General features: G+C 46.4%; 2 protein-coding genes across 11 annotated transcripts; both read left to right on the forward strand.

The window, feature by feature from the left end:
• The first annotated feature begins 5,473 nt into the window (after positions 1–5,473).
• Positions 5,474–10,225, forward strand: ankrd33ab (ankyrin repeat domain 33Ab). 2 transcript variants are annotated; one of them, XM_049000356.1, is made up of 5 exons: positions 5,474–5,500; positions 5,614–6,032; positions 6,221–6,350; positions 7,972–8,112; positions 9,022–10,225. In XM_049000356.1, exons 2-5 carry the CDS (start codon positions 5,778–5,780, stop codon positions 9,849–9,851), a joined length of 1,356 nt encoding a protein of 451 aa, XP_048856313.1. In that variant the 5' UTR covers positions 5,474–5,500; positions 5,614–5,777; the 3' UTR covers positions 9,852–10,225. The 2 variants fall into 2 exon arrangements, with proteins under 2 accessions (XP_048856313.1, XP_048856312.1); XM_049000355.1 differs by having other exon boundaries at positions 5,485–6,032.
• Positions 10,226–11,387: 1,162 nt separating this feature from the next.
• On the forward strand, positions 11,388–24,461 carry LOC125723610 (serine/threonine-protein kinase receptor R3-like). 9 transcript variants are annotated; one of them, XR_007386947.1, is made up of 11 exons: positions 11,388–12,048; positions 14,010–14,081; positions 15,933–16,160; positions 16,766–16,941; positions 17,051–17,150; positions 17,368–17,514; positions 18,842–19,117; positions 19,363–19,560; positions 20,630–20,760; positions 21,694–22,492; positions 22,547–24,461. XR_007386947.1 is itself a non-coding variant. In XM_049000351.1 (10 exons), exons 2-10 carry the CDS (start codon positions 14,012–14,014, stop codon positions 21,838–21,840), a joined length of 1,473 nt encoding a protein of 490 aa, XP_048856308.1. In that variant the 5' UTR covers positions 11,388–12,048; positions 14,010–14,011; the 3' UTR covers positions 21,841–24,461. The 9 variants fall into 9 exon arrangements, 3 of the variants coding, with proteins under 3 accessions (XP_048856308.1, XP_048856310.1, XP_048856311.1); XR_007386948.1 differs by having other exon boundaries at positions 22,601–24,461; XR_007386950.1 differs by having other exon boundaries at positions 21,694–22,332.
• The last annotated feature ends 1,926 nt before the right edge of the window (positions 24,462–26,387 follow it).

Below are 26,387 nucleotides of genomic sequence, written 5' to 3' on the forward strand. Positions count from 1 at the left end.
TAAAGAAGGCCAGGTTTGTACTGGATGGTGGGCACTCTCTGCTGAGTGACTACGTATGCAAAGGACGAGAGAACATCCTGCGTCCTCCTGTATCTAGGCACCCTTATAGCTCCAAAGAAGTCCAGGATCTGGTCATGTAACTGTCAGCAGAATGGAAATGTGCCAAAATGATGATGTCTGGTGCTCTTACACAGCAACACCAACAGCACTGTAGAGCTAACCGCTACAACTCCCGCGGAGCAGGCATCTACTGCTCAGGTGATCAGGGTCAGAAGGGTCAGAGGATGAGCAGCACACATGGATGAAGAAATAAAAACATGTTTTTCTAGCTTTCTTCCTCAGCAGAGTAAGAATGTTTCCAGCCCTTTCTGACTTCGGCCAGGCGGGTTGGTAACAGCCGGCTCCCTGAGCAGGAGGGCCTGTGTCAGGTCAGCTCCACCATGTGCCACTGGGCCACACTTTTCTGTTTTCTGGTCCCTTACTGGAGGAAGTGTGATTAAAACTGCGTCTGGTGTGAACGGGAATCCTTCTGTTCCCTGTGTTCTGCCGCCAGAGCGTTTCAGTTTCTGCGTGTTTGTCTGTTCAGTAGGGGGATGTAAGCAAACAATAGCTGCAGCATTTATCAAAGTGATAAAAATACAAACAAAGCTGCAGCGGAACATACATGCGAAGGAAAGATCCACGATGAACCTGAGTGGTTCTGGGACACGGAGCGGATGCTTCCAGGCTGTCAGGCATGAGGATCTGCCGGCTGTTTCCTCAGAAACAACTAGGTCGAAAAGAGATAAAAATGATAAATATAAACATGGATAGAAATATTCATAAAAGGCATAACACATTATAGCCATGTATTATCATTAATGATGCTTTATAAATCTCTCACCCATAATGCACTATCGATACCTTCATAATGCAATATCATTAATGCTTATAACTCATATCTAATGCATTAGGAAGGTATCAATAGTATGCTATAGATGAGAGCTTACATATTATAATGCATTATAATGCGTATTCCCCTATTATAAAAATAATAATAATCATTGTTAGCTACAGACACAGTGAAGCAGCTGTTGCTGAAGTGGCAGAAATACTCTGCAGTTAGACCACCCAAATACAGTGCTATACAGTGTTATACAGTGCTGTTCCCTTAAATGCTGACGCATATTCGGGTAAATATGATTTTTGAAGCACTTAAGTGCATGCAGAGGTTAGTCTTATTTTACTTTGTGGCATTGAACTGTCAGAGGTCAATATCACAATAAATGATTGAAATCCACAATAATCCACAATAAAATAATAATTATTATTATTATTATATATATATATATAATTTCAATTCATACGTATTGATTTTAATATCTGATTGATTTAAGACAAAAGTTAGTGTTTATGAAACAATGACGGAAAAATGCATAAAATCAACCAAGATGAAAGTTTTACTTCAAAATATAATTTTTTATGTCTAAAGGAGTTTCAGTGACAATCCAAACATTCGCAGTAAATCATTACTAAATTGCGTAATTGCTAAATGAAGGTACCCGGGGTTTTTTTGTGACCAGATAAAACAATGTATTATCGTCTCATGCACGCTAGCGCCACCTTCTGCAATTCAGCAGGATTACCGAGATGGTGATCATCATGTGTCACACACAAATATTAGCAGTGGTAGTGCTTGTAAGAGTGGAGATGAAGGCTACTCCTTCTGCAGACTACTAATCTCAGCCTCTTCTGCCAGTAATAAGCGTACGGTCAATAACCATCAAATATACATGACTATTGAAAGCCTTGCGCTTTAAAACCCTCCTTTTTAATGATGAGAAACACGAGGCCAGCCCCAGCGGGCACAGACAGCAAAGCAGGGCACACTGGCTTGGACTGTGTATTTATGGAGGCAGGAAGGAAACGACAAAACACAATTGCTGGGTTAAAAGTTTTTAACCAAGAAATGGAGGCACTGATGTCATCGTTAAAATATGTCCATTTACTCCCAAGATTCAGTGTCTCCTGAAATGCTCCATCTCATCCCATAAGGCAGCGTCCCGAGATTAGAAATCTGCAGCTTCCTTTACCTGTCAGCCAAGTATGAAGCCTCTGTGGCCAATCAGTTATTAAACTAATTACCTGGGAGAACAGAAAACAAGGTCTGGATTTGGAATCGAGGGCCAGATTTGAAGGTCCCTGGTTTAAAAACTTGCTAGAAACATTGTGGTTGGTGGCCTGCACCGCCAATCTTGCTCTCACCTCCCATCTAGTGGCTCAACGACATATTGTGGAGTCACTGACACACAACTACAACACTATTACATTTGCAGAGCCACATGTCAGCAAGCTAATAAGGTATTGGTCTACACAGTTCCCCTTTAGACCAATCAGGAATGAGCTGAGGCACAATTACTTGTAATCTCCCTATCAAACCTTTTACACCGATATGTTTAAAAGCTGTAGTTCACACACAGCTGAAATTGTACATTTTTCACACTTGACCAGCCATTAACACTCAGTGTCTGTGTGTTTAAATCTATCTCAGAGAATAAAGCATGACATTCTTCAGATGAAAGACCCACACAGGAGACAGGAAATTGCAGGCTGGCGGGGGGGTTAATCTAATACAATATGAGGTGGGGCCCCTTTAAAACCACCTTTAGGAAAACACTGTGAAACCATGATACATATTTAACTTACAGAGATCGCTTCCTTCTGCTCTTATCTTTCCGCTGACACTCCCCTCTTCAGCATGGCCACCCCCACCCGGCCCCAGCTCAAAAACATTTAGCCAAACATCTGTTCTATCAATCATCTACTTATAAAACTTTAGTTAAAATGCATATAACATAAAAATAAGCAACAGTGTAGATTTAAATTTGTTTGCGTTACATAGCCGTGTTTCCACTGGTCCTAGGATGGCCCTGACCACCTTGGATCACAGGTACGGGAAGAGGAAGCTCTTTTTCATTAACAGGGAATTTCCTGCAGACATAAAACTGCCTTCCTGTACCCAGCCTCGCAGCCTTGGAGTCACCGGCCGGAAAGCCCTGAGTGGCTCTGTGTAGACGACAGCAGAAGAGAAAGGCATTTCCCGTAGACCTCAAAGGCCGTACAGGCAAGGATACCCTCCCTTTACCCCCCCCCCCCCCAAAAATCTTCTGCTTTAAAGTATAGTTTGCATTAAGACCTTCTTCATTAGCATCCAGCAAGGTATCCTGACAGAAAGGGGGGGTAAAACGTGAGCAGGTTCTCATGTGTGCTTCAGTTCGAAGGTGACGGAACCACAGTGGTGGAGACATTGAGTCCCATCTCACTAGTTTAGCCAAACAGAGAAGGTACAGCTAGTCTGTCTTAGTGGTTCTCTGCTGAAGGTTCTCAGTTGAGCACCGGTTTGTTCTCTGCCTGGTAGGATTGACACTTTGACCCCCTTGTGATTGAAAACCAAGGTGCAGGCTGAGGACGAGCTGTGGATTTGCATGCCCCTGCTTTTCAGACGTACGTCTCCATCATGTTGTGCGTCATAAGACTGACTTCCACAGCTCGCGCCGAGCAGGAAGCCGGGGGCCAAAGTGACAGCCAGCTCAGACTGTCCTGCATAACAATGCTGCTTCAGTCTGGCCGCCTGCTGCAGAAACAACATCCTGTTAAATGTGAACGTGGCATGGAGATGGAATGAAAAAAATCCTATAGTGGGGGGGGGGGGGGGTTATGTCATTTTTTCACAGACAGTTTCTGTTTATTTAGATTATTTTCTCCAGCCTCCAATCAGCAGGACAGCGTTAAAGGCAGGGATCAGGAACAGAGAGACGGCGGACAGAGGTGGGGGCTCCATCCTGAACGGTCTTTCAGCCTCTTCCCCTCGCATACATGCAGGGACATCAGAGGGACATCCGGGCAGATTCAGGCGACCCAACACTTCACCTTCAATACGTAACATTGCACGTAAAAATGGGCGGGGGGGGTGACATTGCGTCAGGGGGGTCGGAATATATGGTACTGCCAAGACATGGGTGCTAGTCTGTGAGTGTAAGAAGCAATGGTTCATCTGTCACTGGCTTTTGTTAGCAGGTTACCCTAGAACTGTGATACATTGAGGTTTTGTTCTTTAAAGAAAATGACAGGTGACTGAATTGTCACAGGCATCCCAAATATGGATAAATACATTTCCACGTAGTACACATATGATATACAGATGCTTCCCAGTTTCATGTTCACGATATTTTGACTTTACGATCGATAAATGTTTGTCAGTTTCAGTACATTATTCAATAAATTACATAACATATTCAACACTTTTTTTCTAAATTAGGCTTTATTTTAATTATTTTGCCCAACTGTAGGCCAATGAAAGTGTTCTAAGCATGTTTTTAGGAACTTAATCCTAAGATTTAGGGTTTAAGAGACTGTATTACTTTTGGTGACAATCGTAAATAATGTTCCCACAGTTTCCATTGAATCCCAAGTAAATTAGCTCATTCAAAAAGTTTGTTTTCGTGTAAGTTTAGGCGCTTTCTAAACAAATGTCAATGGATCGAGTCAGTGTTGACATGGTCTGGTAAAGGAATTCAGTGAGCAGTGATCCAGCATGTTTCTCATGTCTTCAGAAATCAAGGAGGTCACTTGAAGTCCTGGCTACATTTGTCATACACAACATCCAGAGACAGGATGCAGTTGCGGAAATCTCTTTACTGAAGGTAGGAATTCCACAGAACAATCCAAAGCCAAACATGGTACAAACAAATAAGCTCCTATGGGCAATACAGGTAAACAGGAGTCAACAGCCATGAGGCACAGCTCAGAAACCCAGCTAGATGGGTGACCAGAGTCTTCAGAGTCTTCTACACATTCTCAACTGGAAACCGGAGGGGTAAATGAAAAATAATGAAATTGTGCAGAGCCAGTAATGCTGGCAAAGCAACACCAAACCAGAGCATTTGGGGGGGGGGGGGGGGGGGTGAACGAGTGCATGACTCTATTAACATTAGCATTGAACCTTGAAAATATTATTTAAGAAATACAGGAGAATATGTTCTGCTCTCCTTCCCGGATATATAGCTAAGTTATATTTTCCAACCGGTGCCTGATTTGTCCCTCTTGAAATACACAAGTCCTTCTGTGATGAATGTGAGGCCCAGCACAGTTCTTCTTGTGTGTAGTTCCTGGTCTCCTCCAGGGACCTACACTGTCTCCTAAGAGAGCTCTTAAAATAACCCAGGAAGCACATCCACAGCCAGACTGGCAACAGAGTGGCTCATGTAGCCCTGTCAGCACTCTTATCTCAGGCTTATTTCAGCTGCTTTGCCGGCTACGATCTGCTTCACCGTTCACTGGAAGCAGAGGGAGGTGGGGGTGTGTCACACACGTCACACAGGTGGAGGTAGGTGTGGAAAAACGCTTAGTTCATCCTCCCTGACAACCAGGTTCCCACAGGTCCGTGTCCAGGGATTTCAGTTCCAAACAAACCTCTCCCCCCCGCTGCTTCATCATTGCTCTTTGCAGTCTGGGGTGTTCGGTAAGTGGCATGTCAGCAGTCCTATGAGCGATATCTCCTTCATGTTCTCGTTTGAAACTCGTGATCTGCTTCCTTATGTTCTATAAGAATCATTACATCATTTCCTGTTGCAGGAACTGACAAGCCACGGTTTCAGCACCATTGACTCTGAGTTGTGAGTGCTCCTGCGTCCCAGAGAACAGCTGTGATGCAGGAATAGCTGAGTCCTTCATTTGGCACGTGACCCCTGGGATTGGGGTGGGGGGGGGACAAGATAGTGACGGTGGAAAGAGCCTGAATGGAAGACCCCCAGCACAGCTCCGGTCCAACCAAGGAGACTTTGAAAGTGCCTGATTCTTCAGACGACGACGACTCAGGGAATGTACGCCCTGACAACTCAATCGTCTCCGTGTTTGGGTCCCAGAGGAGCGGAGCAGACCATGCCATGACGCTGTACCAAGCCTGTGCCAGGAATGAAGCCATGGTTGTCCATGAGATCCTACAGAGGGGCACCACACGTGAGGAGGTGATGGAGGTGGACATCAACAGCTGGGTAGGTGACCTTCTCGCTCTCCATCTCCTCAACTCACTCTTCGGTCATTATTTTATAAATTGAGTTTCTGCTTATGAGAAACATCCCTGCTAATGGTCACAGCACCGGATGCACCGCTGAGACAGACACAGAGCTCAGGTTTAATGCTGACGCCGGTTCCTCTGTGCCTCCCCTGCCTCTGACCTCAGAATGGCCTGATGGTCGCTGCCTATAAGGGCTTTCTGGAGGTTGTCTTTGCCCTACACAGCTGCCCCTATCTGGACATCAACCACCAGGACAAGGAGGGAAACACAGCACTCATGATTGCTGCTCAAGCAGGTCAGTGTGAAGTGCAGCTTCGCCTTTTTAACACCCTGCTTAACCTACTTTGGACCCATTCACACTTAAACTTGCTCTAATTAATCATTGTTATACTGATAAAAACTGAACTGTCAGTGCAGTGATGTACCGTGCATATCCATGTCTGATAAAGCAGGGAGCCTGGAGCCTCACTTGGGAGATACAGGCACCCCCCACACATTTTATATACATCAAGCCATGGTCTTTGTGCCACTAGCACAATGCTCTACTTGGTGAGCTGCAGGGGTTGTCTGTGATGGATGTAATGGGTAACTTGGAGTGTTTACAGTAAGTGCTACATACAGAAATGGACAAAAGCCTAAAGCGGGCAAAGAAAATGGCTAAAAGTATCATCTGGGTCATTAGTGTGTATTTAGAATCTAAAAAATGCTCAAATGACCAGTGACACAATACAAAGTAACAAGCTGTCCTTTGTTGTCCAAAGAGTCACAGACACCTTGTTGGATGACTAGAAGAACAGAGCTTCAGCTCCCAAACTTCTCCTCCGGGGCACCCAAGTCATCCCATTATTCATTAAATTTCATAATTATCTCACTCAGTTAATTACTTAACTTAATTAGGTAACTTGTCGAGGCACGGATTAGCCAAACATGCTCCAGTGGTTTCTTCAAGAAATACGTGGGTATATTGGATGGTTATTGGAAATACCGGGAGTCTTTAGGAGAGATTCCTTTTTGACAGAAGTAAAATCAGACACAAACATCAAGATAATTCTAACATAATTATCTTTGGTGACCTTTGGCCTTTGCTCAGCACTGTGGCATAAAGGTCATTTTTGTGGACCACAACTGGAGATAACTTTATTTTTTAAATCATCAGGAGACTGTTATATGATCTGCAGTAGCTGAAGTCCACGGAGAATTAATTAACAACTTCTGCAAATCATCAGCATGACATCAGTCATCGCTCAACACAATATTTCCATTTGTTTTCTGTTTATTAGTGGCAGTAACTCCCCAGACAGACGCCTAAGGCAGAGATCAGTTACCCCATGAATTGTGTAAAAAATTGCATATCTGAATGTTGAACTCTTATGTAGACTGATGACACAGTAAAGATGATGTGCAACATGTGAAACTATCAGCCCACTGGAATTCTGGGAATGCAGGGGGGCTCTGATACTCTGATTATAACAGTGAATGTGTAACTGCTGGGGATATTTACAGCTCGCATTCCAGGGTATTTGAAGGCCTTCATGCCAGTGAGCACTTAAAGAAACTCATTAGTGTATCCTGTACATCATGATATGAATCAGGATTGACATATTGATGTATTATATATAACTGTCACACAGCACTAACCATGAAAATCCAAACGTAAAGCTTCATAACACCATCAAAGACAATGCATAGACATTTATCAATCCATGACTTCCCTGGGTTAATGGCTATTTCATGCAAACCTTAAAACCACTGCAATCGGCATCTTTAGTTTTGCCACCAGCAAGTTTAGTTTTACCTGCACTGCAGGTGTTTTTCTGACTTTGCATGATGGTATGAGATCAATTAATGAAATAGGAAAGCAGAACCTCTAGCTGGCCCCACTGCTGACTCCGAGCTGTGTGCCCCAACTCCTTCAGGTCACGTGACCATTCTGAACTACATCCTGAATTATTACCTCGGGGCAGACATGGAGATCCGGGATGTCCGGGGCTTCACAGCCCTCATTAAGGCGGCGATTCAGGGACGCAGTGGCTGCGTCATTGCACTGCTCATGGCTGGTGAGTGACAAGGCGTGACGAGGACCTCCACCCTCCAGCAAGCTCACCATTGTAGAGGGTGGGGGTATTATGGTGCGTTCCATTTGCCCTCGGAACTCGGTTTCCGAGCCAGATTCCAAGTTTTGAAGCCAGAAGTGACGACATGCGTGCTCCCGTTTCTCGGAGAGAAGCTGGCAGAGACTGAAGAGATAAGGAAGCTGTCACATGGTCATGCTACGGGATAAGACACCACATGACAATCTGTCAGCCGTGGTGTTCTTATAACATCCCTCACTGTGCACTGTGCAGCCACTGTGTTCTTATAACATCCCTCACTGCGCACTGTGTAGCCACTGTGTTCTTATAACATCCCTCACTGCGCACTGTGCAGCCACTGTGTTCTTATAACATCCCTCACTGCGCACTTTGTAGCCACTGTGTTCTTGTAACATCCCTCACTGCGCACTGTGCAGCCACTGTGTTCTTATAACATCCCTCACTGCGCACTGTGTAGCCACTGTGTTCTTATAACATCCCTCACTGCGCACTGTGTAGCCACTGTGTTCTTATAACATCCCTCACTGCACACTGTGTAGCCTCTGTGTTCTTATAACATCCCTCACTGCGCAGTGTGAAGCCATGGTGTTTTTCTAACATCCCTCACTGCATAGTGTGCAGCTGTGGTAGTTGTATAACATTTCTCACTGCACCGTGTGCAGCTTGTATAATTCAGATGTTCTGTAATTCAGTGGTTCCTTTTCATCCCGTCTCCATAGTAATTTTCCAACTTCCTGTTTTTCTTGCAAAATGAGAGTAGATGGCATCTGTCACTATGCACAGCAGTTGCTTCCGTAGTTTCTCCCGCATTACAGTATAATGCACTCATCCTGTTTTTCTTCCCTTCTTCCAACCATCTCACCAACCTCCCAGGTGCAGATCTGAATGCGGTGGACACCACATGCCGCAAGTCTGCACGGGAGTGGGCCCAGAAGACGGGACGCTTCGAGACCCTCCAGATGCTCCAGCGACTTCATTTGCAGCCCAAGGCCCAGCAGTTCTGTGAGACCTATGTGCTGGAGTGGCCAGAGCTGAAGTACCTGGTGAACAAGTCTGCAGTGGCCAGGAGCAGGGGGGAGCAGATCTCGAGGTGCCTACGTTCCACCTTCTCCTTCCGGTTCCCCCAGGACCCCCGGGACAATGGCGTGTTGGACCAAATGGTGCGAATGACCACTAGCATCCACAGCCCACTGGTGGTCACTGGTTGTCGCCCGCTCTGCCCCAGCAGCCCCCCGGAGTTGGGGAAGAGGCGCCTAGCCGTGTCTGAGCTGGCTCAGCAGTTCTCGGTGAACAAGCTGGAGGAATGTTCTGTAAGGTCCAGCAATGGCTCCATCTCCTCATCCCCTCCCTCTGTGACCTCCTCTGCCTGCACCTCACTAGCCTCCTGCTGCCCCGTCACACCCTGCAGGGGCAGCACGTTCTCCGCGGCTTCCAGCAGGGCACAACGCTTCATCTCATGGGGCTCCGGCACCCACAACAGTGTCTTCCCGGCTGGCTGCATCCCCCAAATCAAGGTGATCAGGGCAGGAGAGGCCACGCCCAGGAAGGAGAAGCTGAGGAGGAAGACCAGGGGCTACCTGGAGCCACCCAAGTGGAAGTACAGGGAGATTAAGGAGGACAAACAGAAGGTGAAGGAAAACCCAGAAATGGAGAAGAGAGAAAAAGAGTCATCTGACAGGGTGAATGTCAAGAAGCCAAAGTAAGACCAAACAAGTCTGACATCAGCCGTCAATCTGTCTGTGGGTCTCCGGCTTCTTTCACTCCCAGTGTTCATCCTTCATCAAAACAATTAAATGGATCCTTTGCCGCGTCTGTCTGTTTGTGGTCTGGGGTCAAGCTGGGGCTCCGGGCTCCCGCCCAACAGTTATAGTCAGCGATTTCCGACCATCCTTCTGTGAGCCAAGTCAAACTTCAGCTTTCTATTAACACTTGAATATGAAACTTTTCTGGACACCTTACAGAGGGAAATTCTAAGAGAGATGGCCGTCATGATGTCGCGTCACCCTGGTACTGAACTCTTTGTTGGGATGAAGAATTATTTACCTTTTGTGATAAATAAAGTGGTTCTTCCACAGTGCTCTTCTCAAACAAAGAGAATTCTGTTTCCCTCATCATCGTGATTCATGTTCTGCCATGTTAATATGCCAGCTATGTCTACAAGTGCTCAGAGTCCTGGATGAAAATACTCCAACTACCCTCAGTCTTTGTTGAGTTCTGGTTTAAGGTTTTACACACATGTCCTGAGACAAGAACGAGAGGTGGAAAGTTCACGTCCATAAAGTAGAAATCCAGACCAAGATTTTGTTTCAGCCCACCAGCTGAGTTCTCTGTGACTGTGACTCTTTATCTTCAACTGGTTGGTTAAAACAAAATCTTGGTCTGGATTCTTACTTTCTGGACCTGAACTTTCTACCTCTGACAAGAATATTACATAAATACATTTTTGTCAAGTGAAGATCAGACATAATGGTCAGCCAGTGCACCTGGAGCATTTGTGGTCAAGGGTCTTATTCAAGAACCCAACGATGGAATTACAAGTCCAGTCAAGGAATCTGAACCAGCAACCTTCTGATCACAGTTACACAGATCTAACCCATAGAGCCACAAGACGGCTATTCCACTTTGTTAAGTAAATGACGGAGGCTCATAGAGTCTTTAGGACTGACTATGAACTTTTTTGTGGTGGGGGACAGTTGTCATCAGCATAACAATAACGATATATAATTACCCTGGATGTATTTATAAATGTATAAATGATCTAGTACCACTCGCTTGGTGGGGAAAAATAGTGCAGAATAGATTGCATGACTGTGAACAAATGTGTCTCTTAGAGAAGCGTATAACATTAGGGCAGGAGGGGCGATGTAAATAACCCCCACCCACCCCGAAGGTCAGCCCCTTTACCAGGATACCTGGCATCAAGATAGATGATTATGTAGAATAGGGTTTATTTATTCATTAATTGTTAAAAAGAGAAAATTACAGGATTAGGTCTGACAAAACACATTTTAATAGTCACGGGTATTAGTTGAAATAGTAATTTTCAGCACAATTATTAAACATTTGCACCATCACTATCTAAAGAAAAAAATATTTAGCACTTCTACTCAAGAGTGGGAAAGGACGTGTTTTGTCAAATTTAAAACATATCGCGTGATTCGTTTTCCTCGATTCTGTATAAATTGTGAAAGTCAAAATGGCAAATCCTGAGTCTGTTGGTAATATGTTTGTATTGTTTTAACAGTGTACAGATATTGTCAGTAACATTCTCACAACATTAATTTATGGGAAGCATTTCCTGTTTGCTCAAGTTAGTCCTAATTTGGCATTTTACTCCTTTGCCATCATCTTGGCAGTATATCGCAAAGTTTTTACTTTGTTAACACGTCTAAAGGGGAATGGGGCTCTGTTGGCTGGGACACAAAAAGACAACGCGTAAAACTCGAGGCTTTCTGACCACAAGCTCAGGAAATGCGTGATAAAATACCATGAACAGGAAAACAGCTGGGAAAGCGCATTTCGCAACGGGAGCTTTGTCGGGCTGCTATCGGGAGTATGAGTACCGAGAAGCGCCGGGGCTGCGATTCGGAGCCGCTTCGTCGGTGAAAGATTTCTTACGCGATAGGCCTAATCACTGCCGGAGATTACGCCCAGAATGGATCTCCAGATTTCACAGACTATCACCATAATGCTTGTAGCTTTTTTTTAGCGCTTAGGAGGATGTAAAGTCAAAATAGTTAATTTGCTCTGTATGCGTGCTTTAACTAAAATAGGAAAACAACGAAGAAAAGCAGAATATGGGATTAAATTAATTCGTTCTCTATCTGATCTGAATTGAAAGATTTCGCAAAAAAAAAACAGGAAGGAATTCATTCTAAACGGCACGGAGAAAACATCCAGGTAAAATACTGTGGCTTTTCGCAATTTCATCTGAATTCAGCTCAACACGTATTCAAAGTTTGGCTTTGCAGCCCACGTTAAAGGCTTGTTTCTAGAAGATAAGTGAGGTGCACCCCTGTCCTAACAGGATAAGCCCATGGTACATTTATTTAAAGGAAATTTCATTTTGTTCTAATGTCTCTGTTCTTTACTGTTACTTTTACACATGCTTGTAAAGTTTTAAGGTACATTCGTGCGCATGTTACCGCCTTGCTGGAGATTAGCGGCTTTCCGCAGATCTGCGGCGGCGCTGACATGCATGTGATCTGGATGCGCTGGGATTCATGCCCATACCCGCTTCGTTATACAACTTAATGTAAACTACTGGTAGTTAATCGGCGTCTTTATTTTCTGTTCCAGATTATATTAGTTTGTAAACCGTTGGAGAAGGATGGGGATATTTTTTGTGTTATGTCCATGCAGTTCCTCTGGTTTATATCACTTCAATCTAGCTAAGGTATCTTACGGATTAACCTCGTTGGGGTCGCGGGACGTCACTTTAATAAAATTCAGGCTCATATTTATGTATAAACTGAAGGCGAATACATTTCAAATTTCTTGATGGGATCAGACGAAACATGAAATAACATTTGTAGCCTACTTTCATATTGTAAATTTTTGCTTTTGAAGACTATGAATGATGCTCAAGGTCAATCTATCACTAAATAAATTTTGTAGTAAAACACCTAGATTGGCACAACAACGTAAAAAAAACGTACTGCGGAGAAATGTTGAGCCATATTAATAAATGATATGACAGCTCTTTTAAAATTAATATAACCATCGTTATTAACAACCACTATCGATTTCACTAATACTAGCAGCGGCACAGGCAGGGTAACAGTGGGGGTGGCGCCACGCGCACGGAGGCCGCTTTCTGACTAACGCTCACGCGAGAAATCTCACCGCAAATCTCTATTATGCTAAACACTCCTTACAAACATCGTATTCGGCGCCACCTATTCCAGTTTTTGTCTAGATGCCGCATATAAGATGACACCGCGGGTCAACACGGCATGTATTCGCTTATCTTGTGCTGTCTGTGTGTGGGAGTTGTCATAAGATATGCACATTGCAGAATGAGAAGTTTGACCTCTTTTTTTTGTAAAACTTTCCTTTTATTCTCAAAGACATGCACTGACCTCCACGTGAAACGCGCGGCTGGGCGTATTGTCTCAGTGGCAGGAAGGTGTCATATCCAGCAGCCAGGCTGCACAGGAGCCCTGCTGGGTTCTTAGAACAAGGAAAATACACGAGGAGGAAAAAAAAACAATAATATTTCTGGGGGGGTTTCATAGCTGTTTTTAGAGCATTGTAGAGGCTCTTATTTATTTTCTATATTTTCTATTGCCGTTACATGGTCCACGGTTTTTTAGTGCTGTTTACATGTGGACCTGAGACAGACACCTACAATAATCTGAAAACGTGTATTTATTTAACATACACTTTGATCCATGTGCAATTCACAAAGTCAGGTCAGTTATTACCTGATGCAATTGGGGTTAAGGGTGAAATCAATGCTAAAATAACTGAGCCCACCACAGGACTCGTACCCGAGGCCCTCTGATCACAGGTACGGAGTCCCCTCTTATCCACACACCGTCTGGAGCTCCTCCTTCCATTGCAGCGCTGGTCCGAGGGACTCTGTAGGTCGATTCTGCCAAGTCTCTTTTCAGCCTGTTCTGTATACTCGGCTTCCCACTTTCATCAACGCCCAGACTGACTCTCGCAGTGTGGGATGGGACATGCTCACATCACAGCCTGTGAAGTTAACAGGGCCAGGATAGGTGACAAGGAGTGGAATGTGAATTAATTAAAGGTCATTCCGATAATGATCTGTCACTCTACTCCTTAGAGTGAGATGGGGCGTCTTCGTGTGTATACCTTTAACGCTGATGGTGGCTCTCTCACTCTCCCGACAGAGATGTACACTCCTTCAGCAGTGGTCCTGGTTCTCCTTCACCTCGGCCTGCGCTCCAGAGGAGCTCCTCAGGGTAAGTGACACTCCTGCTACAGTCCAGCTACGTAGCTGAAGACATTAAGCGTAAGAGCATCGGTTTGAAATAGCTTTGGATAAAAACTCATTGTGCAGGTGTTTATGAGCATGTTAATGTATAAATGAAGGTATAGATAGATGCACACAGTGGTGTGTCTGTGGGTGTGTGTGTGGTGTCTGTGTGTGTTTGTGGGTGTGGGTGTGTGTATGTGTATGTGTGCGTGTGGGTGTGTATGTGTGGGTGTGTGTGTGTATGTGGGTGTGTATATGTGGATGTGTGTGTATGTGGGTGTGTGTGTGTGTGTGTGCGCACACGTGTGGGTGTGGGTGTGTATGTGTGTGCGTGTGGATGTGTGTGCGCGCACGTGTGTGTGTATGTGTGTGCGCGCACGTGTGTGTGTGTGTATGTATGTGTGTGCGTGCGTGCGTGCGCGTGTGTGTGTGTGTGTGTGTGTGTGTGTGTGTGTTCGCGCACATGTGTATGGGTGTGTGCATGTGGGTGTGTGTGTGCGTGCGTGTGTGTGTGTGTGTGTGTGTGTGTGTGTGTGTATGTATGTGTGTGCGCGCGTGTATGTGTGTGTGTGTGTGTGTGTGTGTGTGCGCGCGTGTGTGTGTGTGTGTGTATGTATGTGTGTGCGTGCGTGTGTGTGTGTGTATGTTTGTGTATGTGGTGACCAGATTTCCCCACAATGTGATAAAAATCATTTGACTGACACATTTTTTCAGTCCCCACAAGAATAACCTAAATTTTATAAAAATCTGTGAATGCAATCAAAACACAAAAATAGCCAGAAACCTTGTTTCTGTGTGGTTACTTATGGTTAAGCTTAGGACTGGGTAAAGGCTACCATAGTTGGGATTATGTTTTTACCTATAGAAATAAATGTAGAGTCCCCGCAAAGATATGAATACATGGACTGTGTGCATGAGTGTGTGTGTGACTCTCAAGCGCATATTTGGAGATGGACTCTTATCACCCTGAAACAATAGGAGGCAGGGCGTGTGTGTCTTCCTGCTGCTACCGGCCCGCTGCTCCATTCCCATGATGCACTGGGATCCCCATGGTACCAGGCTCTATTCCCATGATGCACTGGGATCCCCGTGGCACCCGGCTATATTCCCATGATGCACTGGGATCCCCGTGGCACCAGGCTCTATTCCCATGATGCACTGGGATCCCCGTGGCATCAGGCTCTATTCCCATGATGCACTGGGATCCCCGTGGCACCAGGCTCTATTCCCATGATGCACTGGGATCCCCGTGGCACCAGGCTCTATTCCCATGATGCACTGGGATCCCCGTGGCACCAGGCTCTATTCCCATGATGCACTGGGATCCCCGTGGCACCAGGCTCTATTCCCATGATGCACTGGGATCCCCGTGGCACCAGGCTCTATTCCCATGATGCACTGGGATCCCCGTGGCACCAGGCTCTATTCCCATGATGCACTGGGATCCCCGTGGCACCAGGCTCTATTCCCATGATGCACTGGGATCCCCGTGGTACCAGGCTCTATTCCCATGATGCACTGGGATCCCCGTGGCACCAGGCTCTATTCCCATGATGCACTGGGATCCCCATGGCACCAGGCTCTATTCCCATGATCCCCTCCTGCAAACAGGCTCTGTTAAAGGGAAATTGCCCCAAATAGGAGAAGGGGGTAGTGGCTGCCTAATTAGACGCGAAAATGTCATAGAATGGTATTTAAAGGTCATGTTTATTTTGTTAGCTCTTGTTTGTGGACCAGGTGAGACTCAGTGTTTACTCAGGAGTGATTATTCCGGATCTGTTACAAAAAACTGATCACTCTCAATAGACTTCTGACTCTCCACCCCATCCATATGCAGACCTGGCCTCTAAGGGGAAAGTTCAGTGCACATGCAAGAGTATGGAATGTGACAGCGCCACCTGCCTGGGTTACCTGTGCTATTTCACTGTGGCGGAGGGCCAGGAGCGGAGGGGCTGCTTTGACCTGGACGGGGAGCAGCTGCAGTGTGTCAGTCTGCCCAAGGTCTACACCAAGTGCTGCTCCTCTGACCACTGTAACGCCAACATCACCGCGCCTGGTGACACAGGTCAGCCACATCACATCTGCCAGCGGTGTAGGGAACATGGAGGAGGGTGGGAAGGGTAGCGTTACGAATTCATTGGTCGAGAACGGCACGTCGCTGGCGCCTAGTGGTGGTTGGGAATAGTGTGGCTGAGTGTCTCTCTTCGTTCATCCATTTTCCAGAGCTGCTGCTTCTATGTAGGGTATTTGCTCGCCAGGAGTCCCTGAAGAAGCACAGGGCATGAGGCAGGGGATATTGTAGGGGAACTTAGTCTGTCACAGAATACAGAAACATTATGGGCTATTTAGGGACACCAAGCAGCTTTAGGGGAACCTTACCCTGTACCCTGAAGATATGAGGTCACAGTGCTACCCACTGTAGCAACAATATTACGCCGAGTAAATGAGAGACCTATTTATTAGTACAGCTTCTGGGTTTATATATATGGGAAACCAGGTTAACTGGGAATTTCGTGCAGGTGAATTGGGTAATTGTTCAGTAACTGCGATCCTCTATAAACAGTTTATCAGTGAAGTGCAACAGGAGATTCTCCAGAGCTCCCGCCAGTGTGGAGAAAGCTGTGTAGCTCGGCCCGTGCTGCCTCTGACGCCCTCTCTCTGCACATCCAGCGGATGACAGGACAGCGGTGCTGGTGACCATGCCTGTGCTGGCGCTGCTCGTCCTGTCCGTCGGACTCGCCGGGTTTATCTGGTGCTGGAGGAAGCGGCAGGCCAAGCGGTACCAGCGAGAAGATGACGGGGTCATAGTGCCCAAGGCGTCCAGCAAGGACGAGCCCACGTACGGGGTAGGACTCTGGGTGGCCGCGGGAGGAGGAAAATGAGCGCGTGGACCGTTGGCGCCAGGAGGTGGGAGGTCTGTGTGTCTCACTGGCTGCCTCCGTCTGCCTCCCACAGGACATGTTTGATGAGTTCTGCACGTCTGGCAGTGGCACCGGCCTGCCGTACCTGGTGCAGAGGACAGTGGCCCGGCAGATCATGCTGGTCGAGTGCGTTGGTGCGACATGTTCCTCAGCAACAGCCCCCATCGCCCCCCACCCCATGCCACGCAGTAAAACGTTCACAGCACAGAGGCCTGGCACTCTGCCTCACAGATACCCAAACTCCTCCCTAAGAGTTTAGATCCATCGATGAGGACAGATCTGACGCAGCCTTTCTTTGCCAAGGAGGAAGGAGCCGCGTTTCACCTCCTGCGTGTCATGGCGCTGTTTCAGGAAAAGGACGCTATGGTGAAGTGTGGCGGGGAACCTGGATGGGGGAGAATGTGGCCGTGAAAATCTTCTCCTCCCGGGACGAGCAGTCCTGGTTCCGCGAGACTGAGATCTACAACACTGTGCAACTTCAGCATGAAAACATCTTAGGTGAGTCAGTCCCGCCCCCAGACACCAGAGGGCGCTGTGCATCTATGTTCTGAGTCGGGCTTCGCTCAGCTAACAGATACGTTGGTGAATATATTTTGTGTATGTGCAGGTAACTGAATCCCTTGGAGTTTTAGCAGGTATTTATTTTGTCTAACAGATGTAATAAAGAGTAAAAAAGAGTGTAAATGAAGAGAAGCATGACAGTCTTTCATCTTTTCCACATCACAGAACATGTAACATTCCCCCTGGTGTTGTTGGGGCACTGCTTCCGATGTGAGGAGTACAGACATGGCTGACACACTCATGCTATCATGCAGTTTCACATGCTCTTAATACCTCAGACTGCTTGGATATTATTTGGGTTATTATGTTCCAGGTCAGCTTTGAAACGCTTCTACCATCCCCAGGGTCGCCAGGTCTCGCGCATCAGGCGTGACGCTCACGCTCTCAGACTCTCACGCTCTCAGACTCTCACGCTCTCAGACTCTCACGCTCTCAGACTCTCACGCTCACACAAGAGGTCTTATCTATATTATTCCATTATAAAACTAAAGTTAGCCGCGTCAAAAGCGTTGAGGTATAGACTGTTTACAAGGTAGTAAAACTCTTACATACCTGTAAATGTGTGTGTGTGTGTGTGTGTGTGTGTGTCTGTGTGTGTGTCTGAGTGCAGACTTCGCAAATCGCAGTGACCAAAGTAGACAATCCTATAGAGTTTTCCCTGTTGTAAAGAAATCAGACAGGAAAACTGAATACAATTATAGTCTTCTAGTGAACTGAATACGGTTATGTAATCTCCCAGTGAAGCAGGTAATCTTACTGTGAATATAGTCGATCTTTTTACAGGTGTTTGTTTTTATAAGGCTTGTTCTATCAGATATGTTGTGTGTCAGGCCAGAGTATTACGGGAAGATGGTGGCGCAGGAGGTAGTGCTATTGTTTGGCAACCGGAGGGTTGTAGGTTCGAGCCCTGGTTCCTCTTGACCCTGTCAAAGTGTCTTTGACCAAGACTGAACCCCTAATTGCTCCCGGTAAGCAGGTTGGCACCTTGCATGGCAGCCTCCGCCACCGGTGTGTGAATGAGTGTGTGGATGGGTGACTGTGAGGCATGAAATGTAAAGCGCTTTGAGTCCTCGTAGGAGTAGAAAAGCGCTGTATAAATGCAGTCCATTTATTGAAAGTGGGGTCTCAGTTTATTTTTGCTGCATAAAAACTAAAGTATTCACAGAAAACACATAGAGTGGAGTAAATGAGACACTGTTTATACCTGTTTGCTCTGGCGAAGAGGCCATCAGGTTCCCTCTGTTTGTACCCCATCGAACCTCAGGTTTCATCGGGTCAGACATGACGTCCAAGAACTCCAGCACGCAGCTGTGGCTGATCACGCACTTCCACGAGCCAGGCTCGCTCTTCGACGTCCTGCAGCACCGGAGCCTGACGCCCGACAGCTGCCTGACCATGTGCCTGTCCGCGGCCAGCGGCCTGGTGCACCTCCACACGCCCATCCTGGGCATGCAGGGCAAGCCCGCCATCGCACACCGGGACCTGAAGAGCCGCAACATCCTGGTCAAAAAGAACGGGCAGTGCTGCATCGCCGACCTGGGTGAGGCAAGGCGGACGAGCATGGCTTGGGGGGGAGTGAAGTTTGGGGTCAGGGCACAGGATCATTTATCTGACAGCCTTGGAGCATTTTTCTGGGTTAGGGTCTCACTCATTCAGTGAAGGGAATAGAACCAACAACCTTCTGATCATAGACTCAGAGCCCTGTTGTGCAGAGCCACCTGCCGCCCCATAGCTCTGTCCGTTCAGACCCAGTGTACATCTGATGCACCTGTTCTTGCCCCTCAGGCTTGGCTGTCATGCAATGCGAGACCGGTGACTACCTGGACATCGGTAACAACCCTCGGGTCGGGACCAAGCGCTACATGGCCCCCGAGGTTCTGGATGAGACCATACAGACTGACCAGTTTGCCTCCTACAAACAGACTGACATCTGGGCCCTGGGCCTGGTACTGTGGGAGATCTCCCGCCGGACTGTGGTGAACGGTGAGAGACTCCACTCCTGCACCTAAATATGGCATCCTGCTGTGCATTTGGCCCTTTACCAAGCCAGACAGGTAACATGTGTACGGAAGGACGTTCTGATAAAGTTGCCTGGAATCAGACGTACGATTAAGGATTTGAGTTTTCTAACAGAAGCAGGCTGGGAAGCCCCTTTTTGCAGGCTCTCTAAATAGGACAGCAGGGTAATATTAGGTCTGTGGAAAGTTCACTTTAGGCTTTTTTTTCCCCTGGAGGTTATGAGGGGATAGTTTGGACTGAAAAACGGGAGGGAAAGGAAGGAGAGCGTGGGAGGACAGCGGCAGTGAAACCGAGACACAGCTAAACTTGGTGGCCCTGTTGTTGCCCACAGCTGTTCCCGCCTTGAGCCTGGTAACGAGGACCTTGTTGTGTAGAATAAACTGGTCTGTAGATGATGATGCTGAGTGGTACCCCGGTTCAGTGGGTAACCATGCAGCCCCTGGTTCTGAGTGCGGGGTGTGGATGAGTTTTTATATCGGTTTCTTCCTACAATCCAAAAACATGCAATTAGGCTAATTAATGTCTCTAAATTGCCCGTTGTGTGCGATTATTTGTATGTGTAACTAAGGATGCAGCAGCAGACCATGGTGAAAATACTGATAGTGAAAACTGGTAGTAATCATACCGTGCTGGGGAAGCTACTCCCAAGAGTAACCGATTACAGGCAGAGGTGGACAGTTCAGATCCAGAAAGTACAGATCCACACCAAGGTTTTGTTTCAGCCAACCAGTCGAGTTCTCTGTGAATGTGACTCTCTAGTCTCAACTGGCTGGTTGAAACAAAACCTTGGTCTAGATTTCGACTTTCTGGACCTGAACTGTCCACCTCCGTCTGTTATGGATTACTATTGGGAGTAGGTTCCTCAGCACTGCCTATGTGTGACCTGCAATGGACTGGTCTTGGGCGCTCTGCATCCTGGGATATGCTCCAGACTAACCATGCACTGGATATGCAGGTCGATGGATGGATGGATGGATGGATGGATGGATGGATGGACTTTGAGCCATCTTGGTATGTCTTCATCCACACTCAGGAATCGTTGAGGAGTACCGCCCCCCCTTCTTTGACCTGGTGCCCTCAGATCCCAGCTTCGAGCAGATGAAGAAGGTGGTGTGTGTGGACCAGCAGACTCCCAGCCTCCATAACCGCCTGCACTCCCACCCGGTGAGAACGCTACGCTGAGGCCTTGAGATGCTGACAGATCCGGGGTCGTTTTCCCAGCCTGACACGTTTAGCTTCCGGCTTACCTGCAGGGAAATGCAATATCGTGTCAGCAAACAAATTCAGGAGTGGAAAAGGGGTTTGTTTCAATACCCCGTGTGGAAGATGCAGGGATGTGGTTCAGAATAAGAGTTTTAGCTAAAAAAAGGCAACAATGACATTCAGTCATTAATCACCAGACCTGCTCTCTCAGCACCAGCTACATAGTACCATGCAAAATATGAGGCTGAAAAAGAAAATATTTAAAGTTACTTATCCTGGCAGTAAGTGTGTTTTTTTCTGAGAAGGAACAGCTGCACAAAAAAAGCAATTACAATTTAATATTAGAATATATGCAAATGAGGAGTAATATAACAAAAAGTAGCAAGAATTTCTTCTGTTCTTCAAAATATTGCTGATATCTTGTTGAATGACTAGATGACAGAGCTTCAGTTCCCAAACCTCAACTCAGGGGCACCTCGGCCATCACATGTGGTTTTTAAATTTCACTACCAGTTAACTTAATTTATTAACCCTAATTACTTACTTCATGCGTTACTCATTAATGGTTGACTCAACGAATACATAGATATATTGGACGGTCGCTGCAAATACTGGGTGACTTCAGAAGAGGTTTTAAAATGACCAAACTGCTGCACTTTCACAGAAGTAATGTCATAGTTCTACACCAACATAAAGATCATTTAAACATCCTTGGCAGCCTATGACTTTTGCAGGGTGCTGTACGTAACACCTGTACACCCACCCTCACACCAGTTCAGCATCTCTGCTGCTGCTTACATCTTTTCAAAGGCTTAATTTCACTTACTTTACATGATGCACATCTCTGAGCTGAGCAGCGAACACCAAACTGTGAATTTCACTTTTTCGGTCCAGATTCTTGCAGCCATCACCAAGGTCATGAAGGAATGCTGGTTCCAGGACCCCAAGGCCCGGCCCACAGCCCTGCGTCTACGCAAGACCCTCTCCAAGTTGGACCAGGACATTGACCATGAGTTACACAAACTTAAATTGGACCTATAGCTTCCCTGAAATCCGCTCTTCGGTTGTAACACACCTGGAGAAATTCACCACTCATGTGGGCACTCCAATAAGGGAGATGCTACTAGAGCAGGCTTTTGGACAGAACTGGGCTCTTGTCCATTATTTGGGGGGGGGGGGGCAATGAGACAATTTATCAAATAATGTGATATACATGTGCTTTCTTAGTGTCAGGTCCTGACAAATGATGAACTATGAACAGCTGTCCGGGGGCATCGAAACTTAACAGAGACTTCAGATCATGAACTGCACCTTCAAAGTCCTGAATCCCATTCACAGCATTGATTTTAGCAATGTCTCTAGATAACATGATGTCCATGAATGCAGCAGGACCCCCGTAAAGACCATGTCACTGAAACCAATGAGATCCCTGAAGCCAGCAATGTCCCCGCATAAAACCATGTCTCTGAATGCAGTGAGGTTCCTACTCACAGCAACGTCCCCACATAAAACCATGTCTCTGAATGCAGTGAGGTTCCTACTCACAGCAACGTCCCCACATAAAACCATGTCTCTGAATGCAGTGAGGTTCCTACTCACAGCAACATCCCTGCATAAAACCGTCTCTGAATGCAGTGAGGTTCCTACTCACAGCAACGTCCCCGCATAAAATCATGTCTCCGAATGCAGTGAGGTCCCTACTCACAGAAACGTCCCCGCATAAAATCATGTCTCCGAATGCAGTGAGGTCCCTACTCACAGCAACGTCCCCGCATAAAACCATGTCTCTGAATGCAGTGAGGTCCCTACTCACAGAAACGTCCCCGCATAAAATCATGTCTCCGAATGCAGTGAGGTCCCTACTCACAGCAATGTACCTGCATAAAACCATGTCTCCGAATGCAGTGAGCAAAGATGTCTCCCAGCCTTTCGATGGATCCCAGTATGCAGCAACGTCCTTGCATAAATCTATGCCGCCGAATGCAGTTAGATCCATGCACACAGCAACGTCCCTACACAAAATGATGTCCCTGAATGCAGTGAAGTCCCTGCACAAAACATGGTCTCTCCACACAGTGAACTGTTGGTGTGGTCAGTAGCCATGGTCTCCACTAATGATCTTGACTTTCATCTCTTATACATGAGCAAAGAGGGGCTTGAGATGTTATGGACCTTGTTGTGAGTTTTGCCTGTGCTTCGGAAACCTGACGTGCAGTGGATCCTGAGATTGCAGGAAAGGCCAGCTATAAGCACTTATACTGAGTTCAGCATGTCCCTCAAGCGTGCAGATCAGCTCCACATTCCAAAGGAAACATGTTTGCGCTGCGTTTAATGTCAGTAACGCTGGAAGGATTTTTACTCGCTGCATGTTAGAACAGAAATTTCATATCAGCCATGAAAGTTCAGAAACTTGTTTCCCTTGCAAGCAGATTTATTTAAAATGCACTTTGTATAATGCTATGTGATTTTAAACATTTGATTTGCTGAGAAGCTATATTTTTATTCACGATATACAGGGAATATGTTTATAAATATATTATACTCAACTTTAGAACATTTTTACCCTTTATTCGTGGTCACAGTTGTAAATTGGATTTTTCCATCTGTAATGGTCTGTCTCAATAGATTATTACTTCACTTTAAAGTTACATTGAATACAGCAAGTATCTCTCAGGTTGACTAGGGCTCTTTTAACTAGATATGGAATGTAAACCTCGATCAACCTTTTCTGATAAAAGTTGTCGTGTGATGAGAAGGGTACTGCCTGAGATTTGGGGCACCCAACCCAGATCAGTCATATTATGTTACCCATGGCCCTCATCAGTGTATTAAAACTATACCGCGGTATGAACTCTTGCGAATATGTTCAGCTGTATGGTTAATATTAAGACAGGAGCACCTTTGATGCGATAGCTGTTGTAGTTTCACTGATGACGTAAAGGACCAGTGGAAAAAGGTAGGAACGCACTGGAGGGAATTCTGCTGGTGAGAGGCACTCTGACCACATACATTTACTGCGATGCACTCCTTTGCCTGTCACTCAGTAACTCTTTGGTCGTGGTTTTCCTTTAATATAACGTACCCGTTCTGTCAGTCTCTACTCTCGTCAGCTGGCAGCGTCTCCGTCCATGTTCTGAGTTTAAAGGAATAGTGAGGCACCAATTTCGCCGCGTGCTCCCTGTAGGAGAGAGCAGCGCACGATTCCTTCCGAACCACTTCTGTGCGTGTGCGTTTTAATCTGAGCCCACGCCCAGGTGCCAGAACACTTTCTCAAATGTAACCAGAAGCTTGTTACTCAGGCTGCATCTCAGATGTCAAAATGTACAATTAGTCATTGTTATTTTATTTTTATTTTTTTCAGTTTCAGGAACACTTTCGCAATTGATTCGTGTTTAATGTATTATTTATCGCTATTGCAAAATGTCGGGCTGTTAAATATTGCATCATTTAATTGCTAGATAAATCATACACATACCAAGCCGAATATATTTAGTGATGTGGGATGCTGGCAAGGGATGCTATATAAAAAATTAACAGCCATCAGAAAGCAACATGCAATGGGATTAAGTACAACTTTGAACGGTATTTTAATTAAATGAATCTGTTTCACCTGATTAAGTTTTGCGTCGGTCAGTGCTTCCTTCATAAAACATGTTCCCATGGCCGAAGCAATCTTTTTGTCTTATTTTCTTTATTTTTAACTTAAAATATATATATATTTTAAGGGCTTAATTGTTTGTGAACGGATTTAATGACGGTATGCCTGTGTGATGGTGGTGTGTTTGTTTGTGCATAAGTGCACGCGTCTGCAGTGTGCCTGCATCTAACTATGCGCGTGCGGATCTGGAGAACCCGAGACCTCGTAATGCTTCAAAGCTTAAGTCCGCTAATCGGGTTGGGGGGGCGCTGGAGGGGCGCCGAATATTGAAGAGGGACGGCCCTGCTGGTCTGACGCTTTTGTCCCCCGGCTACAGGGTAGTTGTGTTATCCCCGGTTCTGCTACTCAGTATGTGCACGTTGCCCTTACATGTGACCTCCTCACTTGGCGCCCTCCGCCCTGGAGCTGTGTCCAGTCTGCCCACGGGAGCCCACGTCACACGGGGGAGGGGGAGGGGGGGCTGGATGGGAGAGTGCAGACGCACGCCGTCTGTACCGCCCCGATCAGTCTGACAGCTCGGTAGCTGTGAGATGTGCAGTGCCTCTATTCGCACACCAGGGGGTTTCAGGACAAAACAGGACCGCAGGCATTTCAGCAGAACCATCGGGGATTAAAGAATACTGAAGCGGGGTATTTCAGGCACATAAATCGGCTTCAGCCTAACTATCAAGAATATTTTGGCAAGTGATGTTGATGATTATACACTGATTTATCCTCTCTATGATTTGTGAGAATTTAATTGAAATGTAAGATGGTCATAATGAATGTCTTGCTTTATGCACTGATTTCTTTTTGTTTGTTTATGGTTTTGTCTTATGATCTAAAACTATACTACTGAAAAAAATGTTAACGTTAGCCAACCCTGAAATTACACCAGGATTGGGTGATGCCAGTACAATCTGGCAACCTGGTGCAAGTTAATTCAGAAAGAGAAACAAAATAGCATGGATGGCAAACCGACACCATCCTAGAGGGTTAATGATAATCTCTGTGCTGAAAAATGGGGCTCAAATGAGCCACTTCACAGGTACCCAAAGCCACAGCGTAAGACTGGCTATTGTTAGCATGGAATGGCAAAATTCAAAGGCTCCTTTTTACAGCAATAGGTCTAGGGCAGCACCCTGGAATTCTGCAGGGGGCCAGCACACACTGGCAGTGCTCAGCGATGAAACACGCTCCGACATTCCAGCGCCCGTGACTGGTCTCGACAGGTGCTGGCCAGGGCTTTGCCAGACTTTTTGAAAACATTCCCTGCAAATATGTGCTGAGCGTCTCAATTTTGTCACAAGCTGAACCATTTCTGAAAGCCCTGTAATGGCCGGGCAATACAGTATTGCTGAATAGTGGATGCGTGGGTTTATGGAATGACCCCGGACTGGGGGCGAGCTTACACCCAGTCAGGAAAACAAACTGGAGGTTAAACAAGGATGCTCCCATTGCACTCCTCCAAACCCCTATTTAAGGCACCACAAATCACAGACTCCCCCATACAAACACATAGTATATAGTATGTACATAGCTGCCACTGATAGCCTGTGTGCTTGACATCGTTGATTGTTTGTCGATGTGGTTTTATCACCACACAGTGCTCTATGAATCCCATCAAGGCTTTTGTTTGTCCACAAGTGACCCAAGCTTATGCCCAGCCAACAACAGCCTCTTGAGGAAACCTTAATACAAGAAGAAGAGAAACATCTATTTGCATGGCCGACACTTGGTGTCCCGTGTGCCGAGCTCGTTGTCAGCAGGCGGTGGGCGGCTTGTCTGGGAGCCACCGGGGAATAAAGTTCCCGTTGGGAAGCAAGACAAAGAGGCCACCAAGATGTCACCTGGCAGAGCGACATCCCAGTCTGAGCGGAGCTGGCGGTCTCGTCTCATGCCAGCCGCTCAGACTGACCCATCTGTCTTATAGATTTTCTCCCCTCTCACC

This window comes from Brienomyrus brachyistius, unplaced genomic scaffold (genome assembly GCF_023856365.1).
Source record: "Brienomyrus brachyistius isolate T26 unplaced genomic scaffold, BBRACH_0.4 scaffold50, whole genome shotgun sequence".
NCBI classification, from domain to species: Eukaryota; Metazoa; Chordata; class Actinopteri; order Osteoglossiformes; family Mormyridae; genus Brienomyrus; species Brienomyrus brachyistius.